Genomic DNA, 16,436 nt, shown 5'->3' with positions numbered 1-16,436 from the left:
ATCTGGTCATTTTTAATCTAATTAAATCGTTATGCTCAAAATCAGATGAATTAGCTTTTTGTAGTAGTGCTATATCTACAGTTTCTAGTCCCATATATTAAAAAATTCTTCTTTCTTGCAGAGTAAGCCCATTTACATTCCATGATAATCTTCCCATATTCTTTAGTTAGCCTCAAGTTAGTCTGCCTCCCAAGTAATGTCTTTAATTGTAATGTCTGTTAGGGGCACCTAAGAGTCAAGGAATAGCTTTAGATACGTCAGTCAAAGCAAACCTTTCAACCTCATGGTGCAAAAATTCTGGACAATGATAAAAATAATGGGGGGGGGGGCAAAGTCCCAAAATATGCACAATTTTAAATGTAGGTCTTAGAAACTTAATGCATTTTCTGAAGGGTCCTCAGTGATGTGCCAGAAAACAATACATTTTAGGAAGAACAGACCTAAAAATATGGGGAGAAAATCTGGACAATTTGAGAGGTTTGAGTCAGTTAAATAGCTAGATGTATCAACATAACCTAGAAGACATGTCAAACAAGAAAACAAAGATATACTATCTGCACATACATGTAGTAAAGGAAGTATTTTTGTCAGCTGCCAGACAATCATTGCGTGCACTCTCAATTCTTCAAATAGCAGGTAAGGCTACAATTACAGTCCACTAGGTCTGTGAGCCCCACTACTAACTCAATGACTTAAAAGCAGCCATGCTTAAAATTGCCATAAATTGGTAAAAAGTAATCACTGACAAAAGTGAATAAAGCAGTTATCTTTCAAGAGGAGTAGACACATTTGTGCTTATTTAATTTACACAGTCACCATATAACTATCATTCTTCATAGCTGACTGTCATCATGGAGGTTCTCATTTTATATAGTCAAATAAATGAAAAGCATTTTCACTTACTGGATTGGCCAGAAGACATCACTGTCATGTGACCAACATCAATTTAACTACTAGGCATTATTACTTTTTTTGCACAAAAATGAAAGCAAATGAAGATTAACCATGAAGAGCTCTTAGGACTAAAATTGCACTGTAACCTATGATTTTTCATAGAATATGAAACTAAATTTAGTTAAAGCTCAGGTCCTGTATTTTGTAGCCCAGGGGTTTCAGCAAAGATGACAAAGGATCCACTTTTGGTCTGCATCACGGTTCTTTGTAATGGATGCTTGGATTTCATGGCTTTCTGCTATTGGAAGTTGATGACAGTCCTGTGTACCAGCACTCTAATTTTTCTGTCCATTTTGTTGATCATCCATCAATGTCATGTATGCTTCTGTGATGGTCTGAATTTCCTGATTGTTAGTTAGCTGCTTTTTCTTATTCTTTTGTTTAGATTTGCATGGCATTTACCTTCCCAAATAGTCCATTAACTAAGAAATCACCAAGCTTTTCACAGCTTTCAACTGGTAAAGTTTTCAAGGGGCTCAGAACCCTCCTGCTGTCACTTAACCTGTCATACCAGAAGTCCATCTTTTAGGTCAGATTTTGAAAGAGGAGTTTTGGCAGGCGCTTCCTCTGTCATTTTTGTGTGTAGATATTTACAGTACTAATTGTCTATTTTATTTCCTTTTGGATGGTGTTGACAGAACACAACTAAATAAAACAGATGAAGGAGGGGTAATTTCTTATACCTATATTGAAGAAAAGACACTGGATTAGCAGTGATGGTGTTGTTGCCCCTTAACTGGGAGTTATTGAGTGACGCTTTCATGATATCCTGATATGAAATGAATGCATTCGTATCATTGTGACTTGAAAAGGCATGCTCAGTAATTTGGAAAAAGTTTGAGCTCTTGCTTGAATTGCCATCCCTTAAAATGCAGACTTATCCGATGCAGATGGCTTGTTTTCTGTTTACGACTGAAATTAGGACTTAGTAATGTTGAATTTTAGTTTCTATTTCTCAAAATGTATAGATTTTTCATTTATAGTGCCTTCGCTTACTGCAGTATTTAGAGGAAAGATGAAATGACAGGGGCAACATTGATTTTTTTCATGTGGTTACAGTTAAACAAAGTAAGACAGTTCTTTGGAAGTAAGAGCAGATGGTATCCTTAATTTATATATCGTGAGTGTGTGTCTGTATGTGTTAGTATGAAATCTTGAAGACTGAATATTGGATGTCAGTATACTTTAATTTTATTAATGGGCGTCATAAATAACAATATCACATCTCCAAACTATCTTGCCAGGTTAAATAATACAAACATTAGACTATAACGAGTAGTATATGCTGTTAATGGTGAGAGAGCTCAAAGTGGGTTAAGACTGTGTTGCATCTGCTTTTCCTTACTGACCTTGATAAAACTTTGTTTTGCTAGTTTGGAAGAGGAGTGCGAGTCCTCTACTTGCACATCAGCCTTAATGTCCAAAAACATGGAACTGCACAAAGATTTCAAGCAGATGACAGTCATGTTCAAAAAAGTGCAAACGTACATCAGCCTTCTAGCTTTACCAAGTAAGTAGCTGTGTTCAGTGCAGATGCATAGTGTTTTTTATGCTAAAGATTCACAGAGCTCTTAACTGCTCAATTCCAGCTGTATTATACACTGAATATTTTTTTTTACGTTTTATTATCATTTGAAGAAATGATGCTGGGGAAAAAAGATACTGATAAAGCTTCCCATGTATTTTAACTACAGTAAGCACTTTATAATGTTTTCTTGGTAAGTCAGTAACAGACTGTAACCTGACAATGCAAGACACTCTTGTATACTGTAGTCTGTACATTTTTGTATTTCTCACAGTAGTTGCTGAAAAAAAGCAATAACCCAGATCATGTAGTGTTTCTTCCTCCTTCCCCAGTTCAATGTAACCAAGATGTAGGTTAGTCCACGACACCTGCTAGTGCTAGCAAATTAAAGCTAAGCAGAATGGTCTTAAACTTCTGGGTAGCATGGCAGGGAAGCTGATGGTTATCACACATTTGGAGAAAAAGACCTTAAACTAATTTTTGTACCTCCCCTTGTATGCTTTTTCCACTTGGTTTCCACCTTCCTGATTGAAGGATGAGATAATAAGTGCTTAACTACATACCAATCTGTCCTTCGTTTTTTTTCAGTTTATGCATATCCTACTTTATTCATTTTTGGTTTGTATGTTACATTTATACTTCTAAAAAATTCTGACTTACATTTGGTGGTGGGTTTCACAAATGTTTGAATCTGATTGCGGTTATAATAGCCGTATTTTTTGTGCCCGTATTATAATTATGCTTGATTTTACCCATGTATTTTCTGATAATCTAATTGTACCTTGCAGAGATTGTAGGAATGCTGGTGCCTATCCCAGAAGGTTATGAATACATGGCATTTCAAACACATTCTGGACAGAGCACTGGTCTGTGGCAGAATGCACACTTTTACTTACTCTCACATTACTTGCATACCTACAGACACTTTGTAAAATGCTAGCTCACCTACTGCATGTCTTTGGGTGAGAGGAAACCTGAGCACCCAGAGAAAACCCTCATGATTTCAGGGACAATGCAGACTCTGCACCAAAATGTTCTCTGGCCTTTAATCTAAACCACAAACATCTTGCTGTGAGATGGTAGCAGTACTCTCTGTGCCTCTAATACACTGTACATTTTTTTTTTGTTCAGCATTGGCCTGTACAAGAGACCTGGTAGTATACTTTGCTGTTGTTCAAACTGGCTCATAGCTTTAAAAATCTTAGCATGTATTTCTGTGCTGTGCACTTTGTATGTCACTATTTTGTATTTTATTGTGTTTTGTAGTACATCTTTCTTGCAATTTTGCCAACCCATGGGTGAAATGGGTTATTTTGGATTTTCAGTTTCCCAACTCGTTGTTTGCTATAAGTATTCATCAAATGTAATTTAGTTTTTTTTTTCTTTAATTAAAGAACCAGAGACAACGTAAACTAAAGCTGCTTTAATGGGGCACTTGTGGCTTTCATGTATATACAAATATGAAGTCTGACTTGTCTTTTGCAGTGGAAGGGACTGTCAGAGAGTGCTTGCCAGTAAGAGTTTTAGTTATCAGTGTGGAAGCATGTGACTTGTGTTTTTTTCACTTTCAAATATGACAGATTTGTTATGTCTGGCAGGTAAGATGGAGGGTTAAGGCTGTGAGCATTTATTGAGCTGCTTCGTGTGGTCCAGGGTTTGATTTCTACAGGTTCATCACAGGATGCCAGCATTTTTTTTTTTGCTGGATTGCAAAACAGTGGGAAAAGAGTGCCATTCCCCTCTCCACTGTGTAGTGATCCAGCAGAGTTAGTAAAAATAATTAGCAGAAGGTGTGGGGGGGTGTAACTGCCCCACATGGTTGGGTGTACAGGGATTGCCTCTTAATAAAATGTTGTTTCTGATTTTTTTTTTTTTTTTTTTAAATAGTTTCAACCATTTGTGGTCAATTAAGTGTATGCTGATTTAGTAAATCAGAAATGTAGTGAAATATTGTCTTTTATTTATATATATATATATATATATATATATATATATATATATATATATATATGTGTGTGTGTGTGTGTGTGTGTATCTAGGTTCATAACCCAGAGACTCCCCATGCTATGGAATAGACTTCCCATATATGTCAAGCGGAGCACCTCACTGGCCCTCTTCAAGAGAAATCTTGATGAGTGGATGGGAAATAGAAAATTCACCCCAGAGATCACTCCAGTGTTTTTACTCGACAGAGGCACTGGGAATTAAAGTCGGGTGGCACAATACCAGGGTAATTCAATGGGCAAGGCTCCAGGGCCATTAGCCTAGTACACATCTCTGAACCTATATATATGTGTGTATGTGTGTGTGTGTATATATATATATATATATATATATATATATATTTATATATATATATATATATATATATCATCATCTTCTTTCGGCTGTTCCCATTAGGGGTCACCACAGCGGATCACCTGCTTCCATTTCTTCCTGTCCTCTGCATCTTGCTCTGTCACACCAACCACCTGCATGTCCTCTCTCACCACATCCATAAACCTTATTTTAGGCCTTCCTCTTTTCCTGTTACCTGGTAGCTTCATCCTTAGCATCTTTTTCCCAATGTACTCTGCATCCCTTCTCAGCACATGTCTAAACCAACGTTATCTTGCCTCTCTGGCTTTGTCTCCAAACCTTCCAACTTGGGCTGTCCCTCTAATATACTTAATCCTGTCCACTCGTCACACCCAGTGCAAATCTTAACATCTTTAACTCTGCCACATCCACCTCAAACTCCTGCCTTTTTGTCAATGCCACTGTCTCCAACCCATATAACATAGCTGGTCTCACTACCCTCTTGTAGACCTTCCCTTTCACTCTTACAGGTACTCGTCTGTCACAAATCACTGACACTCTTCTCCACCCACTCCAGCCTGCCTGTACTCTCTTCTTCACCTCTCTTCCACACTCACCGTTACCCTGAACTATTGACCCCAAGTATTTAAACTCATCCACCTTCGCCACCTCTGCTCCTTGCATCCTCACCATTCCTCTATCCTCCCTCTCATTAGATGTATGGGTCTACTCCAGAAAATTGAAATACCACATTATCGAATTACATGTCTTCGAGACTAGTTTGCAGAAAGTGCACATGATCGAAATTATAAAACATCAAACTTTGTTACATTGAATACAGGTTACTGAAGTGTAGGCAGTAGCAGCAATGGTAACATACCTGTAAAAATATACCATTCTCTTTGTGGTAGTGCTATCTTGGAGTTGGTATATTTAATGTAGGTGGGTGTGGGGGTTGGAGTCCCCCACATGGTGCAGGGGAGAAGTACAGAGAAATAGTTTTAATTTTATTTCGATTATGTGCTGGAATTCTTTTCCTTTAAGGTGGTGTAGAATTATGGGAAAAGGCAGCAGTGGATGTTGAACTTGCAGTGTAGGGTGAGTTATTTATTACTGTTGTTAACTGGAGAGTTTAGGTTGCTGTTTTGTGTATTTTTAATTGTTGAGTTGGTTAGGGATATCTGGCTTTGCTGTTCTGTGGTTCGATGTTTTGTAATTTTGTTTATATTTCGATGAAGTGCACTTTCGGCAAACTCATCTCGATGAAATGTTATTTGATAATGTGGTATTACAATTTTCTGAAGTAGACCCATATATATATATATATATATATATATATATATATATATATATATATATGTGTGTGTGTGTGTGTATCACAAAAACACACAAACATGGACTAAATATCTTTCCCAGAAGCAATATTTTTCCAAATTCACTGAAACCGGAAATGATAACCATGGTCCATGGCATAAAAATCAGATTTATTAAAAGTTGAGCACTTTCTTAGGTTCATAGGTTGGTACTAGGCTGTCGGCCCTAGGGCTTATACAAGCCTAGCCGTAACAATTCCTTGGCTATTTCTTCCCACACTATTTACTTCCCTGGACCCTTGTCTAGCAGGGTGACTTTCGGACTTGCCCTTCTTTAAAAACACTTAAAAACTCTGGGTTTTAAACTCATTCATATCAAATGGAGCCAATTAGCATAGCAGCTTCCACCCTTTCAATGCTGGCTTCAATGAAACATTTAAGTCCTGGCTCTTTCTCTGCTTGCATCGTTATTATCCAGTGAAGTTCAGCTATTCAGTTTTATTTGTCAAATTCCCTCCCCTTGGGCTTTCATTCACTAATTGTAGCACCATAAATAAGAAAGTGTCTGGGGTTGGATATCAAATGTTTAACCAGCCCATTAGTCTGTTTACCACATCTTGTATCACTAAGATGTTGTATCATGTGCTCTTTCAAAGTTCTGTTGCTTTTGCCCATATAAAATCCTTTGCATTTTTGGCAAGATGCTAAATAAACAATATTCTTCGTACAGCAATTGCCATATCTTCTCAATGTATATATTCTCCCTGTTATTGGATGTTGAAATCTGTTGACAGTATGTATAAATTTACATACCATGCAGCCATTACAGGGTTAGATGCCTTCTTTACTTAATACAGGATATAGTTCTGTGTGGCCATCTCTTTGACCATAGCTGAGTCTACATTTTAACGATTTAGCATTCTTGATTGCAAAACATGGTTTGTTACCCACTATTTTCTGCAGTTCTTCACATGAAAAAATGTTTCAGTTATGCTGTATAACATCACATACTCCTCCAATATTGCTATGTGTTAGAGTTAGTTTAACTTCTTTATCTCTTTTATTCTGGTTCTCATTAGTAGTTTTTTTTTTTTCATTCAGCTCCCTATTGAAAGATGGTTTCCCTTTGCTCTGTCTAAGGCATTTTATGCTTTGTATTTTTTCTTGGACTGCTTTCACTGAATAACCTCTGTAATACATATTGCTTACTAGATTTTCAGTCACTTGTTCATATCTACATTCTTCTGTATGTAGTCTCGATGTTCTCAGCAACTGCCCTGCTATGAGATTATTGAATGTATATGTTGGACCATGCTTATCATTTCCAGTTTCATTGTATTTTATCCACTGATGGCACAGTGGTGCAGCGGTAATGTTGTCGCCTCACAGAAAGAGCTTCTCCAGTTCGATTCTTGGCTGGGGCGCTTTCTGTGCAAAGTCTGCATGTCCTCCCTGCATTCGTGTGGGTTTCCTCCAAGTGCTCCGGTTTCCTCCCACACTACAAAGACATGCGTTTGGAGCATTTCTCCCCGGGCCTCCACTGAAAATTGGCTTTGTTCCAAGTCTGACTTTCCAAGTAAACAAATGATAAATATATATATATATATATATATATATATATATATATATATATATATATATATATAGATATATATATAGATATACACACACATACATACATACAATTAGAAAGAAATGTGTATCTATATATAGATATATGTACATAAAATGTATGTTTGTGCATGTATAGTGCATGTGTGCGCATGCAAGTTTTTACCCCAAGGATAACTGGCCCTGTAGTTGCTGGTCTAAGATCCCATGAAGAACAGTTTGCAGAATGAGGCTAAATCCACCTGTTTTTGTGATTCTGGTTAATGCAAAAGTAATGTTTTTTGTGTACATAAATTATATTGTATATCTGTATATAATATTGTTATGTTACTGTGTTAATGTTTATATTATATTTGTCTATTTCCGTTGCACCCATACCCATCAATACCACTGCATAGCTGTTTTATCTGTTGATTGTATTCATGCAACATCAGCAATTAGTGTAATGAAAATGATTTAAATGTAAGCTTGTAATGTTCATCAGTCATCTCTTCTCGGTTTGTTTAACAAACTATTAATGTAATGCAATGAAAGTGATTTAAATGTCATGATTGTAATGTTAGTACTGCTCATTGATCCATGTCATGACTAAAAAGGCCTGTTGAACAAATGAGTAAATAAATTGGATGTAATATTTTAGTGAATATATTTTTTGATACCTTTTTGTGTTTTATAGTCTATTTGAAGAAGCAGGTCTCCTAGAAAAGGAAAGGGAGGTATTCACATTTGCCAGATACATTATTGCTTCATAAGGTGAAGGTGGATTAATTCCAGATGTTATTGGCTGCTACCCAGCTAAGATCTCTTTCAAAAACTCTTCAGTTATACTGAGTGCCTTCACACAGCTGTGAAGTAGGGCAGGAGTGTACATTATTTATGATCTTACACATGTCCTCAGATGCTGTTTATTCAAACTTATTGCCAAATGGAGGAATTTTCTTTCCCCCAACTGCAACATCCTTGAAGTTTATTTTAATCAGAAGAGTATGCAGAAGGCAGAGCACTCTGCACTATGTTGTGAGACGCCACCACTGTATAGCACTAAAAAGCCTAAATTGCTTAGAACTAGCATATACACAGCTTCTTGCCACCTGTAAAGTTATCCAGAATCCATCTGCTTGTCCAGCACTAAATAACATTCTACGCAACTATATTCTTAGTCATTGTGATCCATTGATCAAAAACTCCTGTCTGTCCACAAACCTATCAAATCTGCTGGGCATTGTCTGTACTTGTACCATATTGCTAAGGCCGGGAACTCCTTATCTCTATCCATCAGGTCAGTACCTCCCTCCCATCCTTCAAAAACATTCTGAAAGACTTCCTAGCCAAAAGCTGGTTCTGTTCTTGCTCAACACCAGGATATACTATATCCCTATATGTAGACAAATACAGATTCATACATTACATTTCCTTACTCTCCCTTCTCTCACTTCCTTACCATAAGCTGGCTTTTCTCTCACTTTGTATTGCAATTCCTGTCAGTATTGTACTAACTTACCTTTAATTTCTCTATAAACTGGCTAAAATTTCTCTATTCAATGATTGTCATATAACTTGTATGTATTCTTAACTAATGTTTTCATAGTATGTTTAATTTGGTGTATTGTTTTATTTTTAAAGCCTGTAAAATTATTATGCTTAAAAAGTTTTGAACATAGACTCATACCCAGTCAGTCTTTGTGGTAATGGTAATCAAATGTCAGTAAATAAATATCTAATTAGCAGGGGGTACAGGGGGAAGGGGCTTGCCCCTGCAAAAAAACATTGTTTTTAATTTTTTTTTTTTTTTTTTAGTTTTTAATTGCATGCTGCAAGGTTGTTGATCTGTACATACAATGCAACTTATCAACTATGTTAATGTCATCCTTTTGTGGTTTACATTAGCAACATTGACATTTAGCTGTTTTGATTTATTTCAGTATAGCCATCCCTGTGGGTCTGGTTGTGACTGGAGATGAAGTATGGATCAGTCTCCTTACCTGGTTAACAAATGATGGGTATAGAAGAATGCTAATAGTTAAAGATGAGCTTTGTGCGTTGCTGACATAGTGGTCTGAAAGTAATTGTAGCTAAGTGCTGTCTATTGTAAGCAGTCTGCTCATGTTCACATAGGTGGTAGTTATAGAAAGATAAAATCCACCACAACTAAGAGGCCGTAGTTAACAGCAGACAGAAATATTATGAAATATAAACTTCGGACTCGACACGACTTTATAATGAAAGACAAAAAGTTTTTTGTATTTGTGGTTTTGTTTTACACCTTCCTGTACGCTTCTTCAGACCATAAAACAACTCAGTAAAACAAACTGCTTTATACAAAGGGCTCTCCTACAATTAATCAATTAAATTAACAAATTACATATTCATTAAGTCAAAGATTAATTAATGTTTAAAGACAACTGCAGTTAAAAAGAAGTAACAATAGTTGAAAACATAGTGGAAGGCATAATTCTAAAGTACTTTCTTACCAAAGAAATACATGTTTTGCAGACCAAAACAATATTTAAGCTTCCTTTTAAAGAGGTTATAATCACAGTTTTCTAAGCTAAAATATTTCATTAAACATATATATTCAAACATATATTTATAGAAGTGAATCTGTGTGTATGTCCTATTTTAAAATTTCAGTTAAAAGTACTAAACTACACATTTAAGCTAAACTAATGTCCTGATCAAAAATATAAAACAATATATTTAATAAATCAACGTACTAAAATGTTTTATAAGAGTCTGAACTTTAAGTTATGTCTATATGTAGTTTTTATGGAGTTTTTTACACTTCATTGCAACATATTTATGAAATTATCAACAGAATATAAACTGCAAAAGAAAAATGGAATGGAAACTGTGTAATTATTTTATTATTGAAAAACCGTTTCTACCTGCTATAAAAGGTTTGCCAAAAATGCACAAAGGGGTTATACCCCCATTAGACCAATTGTAGCTAGTGAAGGATGAAAAGGTGTCAGTATACCTAGAGAAAACTCTAAGACCCATAGTAAATAAAATTTCGAACATTTTAAAAGACACCTACCATCTTCTGGAATCGTTAGAATCCTTAGATAAAGAACTGGTTAAAGGACAGCATTTACTAGTCACATTAGATGTAACTAGTCTTTTCACGTCTATACCCAATATGGAAGGAGTTCAAGCAGTGAGAGAATTCTTATCTACATGTACACATCTAAAAAACAATGATATTATCCTTATTTGTCAACTGTTAGACCTGGTCCTCTATAATAATGTGTTTTGTTTTGAGGGATGTACCACTTGCAGAACATCAGGGGTAGCCATGCACCACCCTAGCTAAACACTTATGCTAACCTAGTGATGCACAAGTGGAAAGAGACTTCATTTTACTCTCACATTTTTAAGAAAATTTTGGCTTACTCGTTTTTTGGATCTTACATCCTTTTGGTTTGGGATGGCTCAAGAGAAGAGTTTCTAGAATTTAAAATTACCTGGAAACCACCACAACATACTTAAAATTTTCAGCTTACATGTCATATGAGTCAGTAAACTTTCTAGATGTATGCCTTAGTATAAACAATGGCAGGTTAAGTTCAACCTTATTTAGGAAAGCCTGCTGGAGAAACTCTATTTTGTGTTATGATAGTATGCACCGCCATGTTTTCAAAGGGATAGTTAGAAGTCAGTTCCTTAGAATATCTAAAATCTGTAAAAATAAAGATGACTTATCCCGTGAAGCAGACATTTTAGAAAAATCTTCATTGAAAGGAAATATGAAGAAAGTATGGTAAAAGATATTAGGTCACAGGTTTTAAAAGAAGAAAGAGATACAACCTTACCCTAATGAATAAATCTAAGCATCATACAGAACTTAGAAACTCAACTAATATGAAAGGAATACTGAGCTTCTTTACCACATACACCAATGACAATATAAATATCAGGACAATAATCAATAATAATTGGAAAGTGCTAGTATCTGACCATTATACACAACAACTGGTAGGTGCAACACCTCATTTTGTTTATAGGAGCAATAAAAGTCTTAAAAGAATGCTATGTGACAGATCCAGCAGAACTGAACAAGTTCTTACTGAAAATGTAGGCACTTATCCCTGCCATAGATGTAGTTATTGTAAATTTATTAATGAGCAAATCTTTATACACCCTGAAACTAAGTATGTTTTCAAACCAAGGTTTTCAGCCACTTGTGATAGCTCAGGCTTGATTTATATTTAGACTTGTGTAAAATGCTCAGCATTTTATGTTGGTTTGACTAAAAGAAAACTTAAAATAGGATGTATAACCACATCTATGACATCAAGAAACAGAATGAACTGAACGCTTGGTTAAACATGTACAAAGTTGTCCTGGACATTCCTTTGTATTCAGAGTCTTGGAAATAGTTGAACCAAACTTTAGGGGAGGGGACTATATCAATTTGTTAGAACTTAAAGAATTAAAATGGATTTTTAGATTAAAAGGGCATTACTACCCAGGTTTGAACCTTTATGTTTCTATCAATGATTATCTCAATGCATTAGGTAATATGCTAGATTTTTATAATGTTTTTAACGTTTTTTTAACATGGCCTTTCAAGCATTTATATGTGATTTAACTTATATCTATGCATTTGGACCAATGAATTAAATTAATTTATTTAGCTTATAACAAAGTAGCAGCACTGTAATAGTTTAGAAAAAGTGTTTTTATTTACTCATTTATTGTCTTAAATTGTCTGATCTATGAGTTTCACCTAAGATCTCATTCATTTTTCTGCTTTTCTGACTTTAAACCCCCTCCCCTCCTCCCCCTTCCTTCCCTTCTTCTTCCTATCCCACCTTCCCTTCAGATCTTTTTCAGCTTTTTGTTTTTTCCATTTTTCTATTTTTCTTTTTCTTTTGCAGTTTATATTCTGTTGATAATTTCATAAATATGTTGCAATGAAGTGTAAAAAACTCCATAAAAACTACATATAGACATAACTTAAAGTTCAGACTCTTATAAAACATTTTAGTACGTTGATTTATTAAATATATTGTTTTATATTTTTGATCAGGACATTAGTTTAGCTTAAATGTGTAGTTTAGTACTTTTAACTGAAATTTTAAAATAGGACATACACACAGATTCACTTCTATAAATATATGTTTGAATATATATGTTTAATGAAATATTTTAGCTTAGAAAACTGTGATTATAACCTCTTTAAAAAGGAAGCTTAAATATTGTTTTGGTCTGCAAAACATGTATTTCTTTGGTAAGAAAGTACTTTAGAATTATGCCTTCCACTATGTTTTCAACTATTGTTACTTCTTTTTTAACTGCAGTTGTCTTTAAACATTAATTAATCTTTGACTTAATGAATATGTAATTTGTTAATTTAATTGATTAATTGTAGGAGAGCCCTTTGTATAAAGCAGTTTGTTTTACTGAGTTGTTTTATGGTCTGAAGAAGCGTGGACAGGAAGAAGGTGAAGCTTACCACAAATAAACTTTTTTGTCTTTCATTATAAAGTCGTGTCGAGTCCGAAGTTTATATTTCATAATAGGTGGTAGTTAGTTAACATTGATTGCATCTTTACATTTAAATGCTAGACAGGAAGAATAGGATCTGCATTTTATGCCAAATTCTTAGTATTTTAGTCATAGCTTAGTAGCAGCTGTAACAAATAATCTGAGAGGTAAATTTATTAGAAAATCATTTATCAGATAGTCTTATGCAGTTATTTTAAATCCGGATGCTAAAAATATGGACGGAAGATAACTGGAGAATTTTCTGAACACTCCATACCTCACAGTAATTAGTTAACACAGGTTAGTGTATTGTATGCATTTGTCATCACAGAGGGCTGTTGGCAGAAAGACAACCAATAAATTGGATTTATTTGCCTTTATCCATGCTTTTCCAGGTATTTTTTTGCACTGCTTGTGTTCCCCTGGTGGATAGGACATGCCCCCTCATGCTGCTATTTCTGCATTAGAAGTGCTTATCAGTCTGTGTCTAAAGAAAATTGCCCTGCATACCTTAAAACTGTTGGTGAATCCGCAGGTTTCCCTTGACAAGTAACTTGGTTATGTCATTTGTTCTTTAGGAGTGGTAAATAGCAGCATGTTTTCTGGTGCTTTAGTCTAGTATTTGTGAAAAGAAAATGGAAACCTTTTCATTATTTTTTTAATTGATGGTGTTGAATTCATCCTAGCAAAGACAGCAAATAATGGTGAGTGTGCTAGACCTATAACCCCCTAACAATTGCATATTAAACATGTTTATTTTACAAGCCAGTCACTGTGCTAAAATTAGTGAACATTACCAGAAATATAATAAGGTAATTGTCGCTTGTCCTTCTGTAACATAGATGACAAGCAGGCGGGGAATTTCGTTTAGATGCTTTAATACACAGAAACGCATAAGAATGGATAGCAGCATCATAAAATATAAACAGACTGGTTAACAGACAGACCTTACATACATATATACATGCTTACATCCCAACAGCTGACTACACAATGGCAGTCAAGCTCACACATGCTCAGTATTTATACACTTGTACAAGCCCTTGGATAGCTTCTTAAAGGTACATACACACACATTGATCTACATCCTCCCTCTTAAAAAGATTGCCCTTTGTAAAAACAACATTAGAGTTAGACATGCATTATTATAGCTATTAGAAACAAAACACAGTGTTCATGTCCAAGTTACTTTGTATCTGTTGCAGAGTTTAGAGATGCGACCATATCTTGTAACCTAACAGTCTGGACCAAATTTAGCAATAGAGACTGTCTGTCCTCAGTGAACAACTTGTATCAGGAACTTCTGGATTCCTCACAGGAATGGGAATGTCCTCTGGAATTGGAACAACGTACAACTCACTCTGAGATAGTCTTTCTCACAGGCTATGTGCTGTGGTATAGGCTCAGACACCGGTATCAAATGCTTCCAATTCTGCCTTAAGTCTGCTCCTTCTGATTCCACAGTGTATGATCTAGGCTCTGGGCAAAAACTCTTCATGACACCAATTCGATCATAATCTCTGGACGTTTGCATCCTTACCACTTCTTCTCGTAATGGATTGAGCGGTTTGCTTGTTTTATCATAGTAGAACTTTTGGGTTAAATGCTTCTTCAACAGATTGGTTTTCACTGACCTGTTGTTCTTGACAAATGGAACCAACAATTGACTACTGATTGGTAATGTGGTTCTGGTTTGTCTCGACAGAAGTCTCTGCGCAGGTGAACGAAGATGTTTATCATGAGGAACATTTCTGTGATCAAGAGATTCAGGAAAATATCACTGTTATCTCGTTTTGACTTCTCTAGTAACTGTTTTGCAATTTGAACTGCATGTTCTGCCAAACCATTTGATTGTGGGTACTCGGGGCTACTTGTGACATGAGTAAAGTCCCATTCTTCAGCAAATCTTTTGAATTGTTAGCTTGTAAACTGCGTGCCATTGTCAGAAATAACTTTGTACGGACTACCACCATGTACTGCAAAATGACGCTTCATCTTAGTAATGACTGTACTGGATGCTAGGTTAGGAAGTAAGTCAATCTCAAACTAATTGGAGTAAGAGTCTACTAACATCAAAGTAATTTTGACCAGTCCACTCAAAGATGTTGTTGGCTACTGTCGACCAAGGTAGTTCCGGAATCTGGTTTAGCTGAAGTGTTTTTTCTGTTGATGTGGCTTAGTACTGTTACACACTTAACAAGATGAAAGTGCTCTGTCAATGTCTTGTGACACAGAAGACCAAAATATTAGCTCTCTCACCCTTCTTTTGGTAGAATTGGCTCCTGGGTGACCATGATGCAAGATAGTAATGAACTCTGGTTGTAAGGACTTTGGAACAATTACATTTTGGCCTTTCATAATGATATCTTTGTCAAACAGAATCTCATCTCTGTATGGAAGATAAGGTTGCTCTTCTAGAGGTAAATTAAATTGCTTTGACGGCCATCCTTGATAAATAAAGTGGTTGAGCCTCTATAAAACTGGATCTGTGGCTGTGTGATCTCTCAATTCATCAAGTTGTGTGGAAGAAAAATTTCTCACTTCTATGACTTCAAAGTCAAGGTTCTCATTCTCATGCTGTTCTGTGGTGTTTCTGGGTGATCTGGATAACAAGACGAGATTTAAATTACACTTCTGCAATCTCAGCATCATGTGTTGCAGTCCGGCTGGAGCTGAATGCATAGGCTTTCTCAAGATAGCGACTAAAGGCTGGTGGTCTGTTTCAATCTGGATAGGTCTACCATAAACATACTCATGGAACTTCGAACATGCAAACACAATTGCCAAAAGCTCTTTCTTGATCTACGCATACTGCATTTCAGTTTAGTTAAGAGTTCTCGGTGTTCAAATCTCGTAGATCAGTACATATTCTGATGTCATCTGAGCTTTTCTTATGCGCTACCACCATGAAAGATAAGCCATTCAGTTGGACAAATCACACCTTGTCGCACCATTTTATCTAACTCAGCCTTGACTCTGTCCTGCATGGCTATTGGAACTTTACGTGCTGGCCTGATAACTGGACTGACCTCTGGGTCTAACTTCATGGAGTACGCAACTGGAAGTTTGCCTAGTTTGTTTTCACAAGATCAGCATAGGTAGAAAAAATGTACTGGGCGAAATCAGAGTAGTGTTTTTTTTAAGCTAAAGTGGTGGACTTCCTTGTTAAATGAAAGCAGTCCTATTTTCAAACTGTCTCTGAGCCATAATAATGACTGGACGTGCCTCTTGACCGCATAGAATAA

The 16,436-nt window shown here is 35.8% G+C and overlaps 1 protein-coding gene across 3 annotated transcripts in view; it reads left to right on the top strand.

The window, feature by feature from the left end:
- The window catches only part of PPP1R21 (protein phosphatase 1 regulatory subunit 21), a 1,169,673-nt gene that overhangs the window by 365,535 nt on the left and 787,702 nt on the right, over positions 1 to 16,436 (top strand). For all 3 annotated transcript variants that reach the window (XM_044055342.1, XM_044055334.1, XM_044055351.1), the window contains one exon: positions 2,328 to 2,464. In XM_044055342.1, the coding sequence (XP_043911277.1) occupies positions 2,328 to 2,464 (137 nt within the window). The remainder of the gene's footprint in view (positions 1 to 2,327; positions 2,465 to 16,436) is intronic.

Source organism: Protopterus annectens, chromosome 1.part2 (assembly GCF_019279795.1).
Source record: "Protopterus annectens isolate FY-2018-M chromosome 1.part2, PAN1.0, whole genome shotgun sequence".
In the NCBI taxonomy this organism is placed as follows: Eukaryota; Metazoa; Chordata; order Ceratodontiformes; family Protopteridae; genus Protopterus; species Protopterus annectens.
This window is presented reverse-complemented; position numbering and strand designations above follow the sequence as displayed.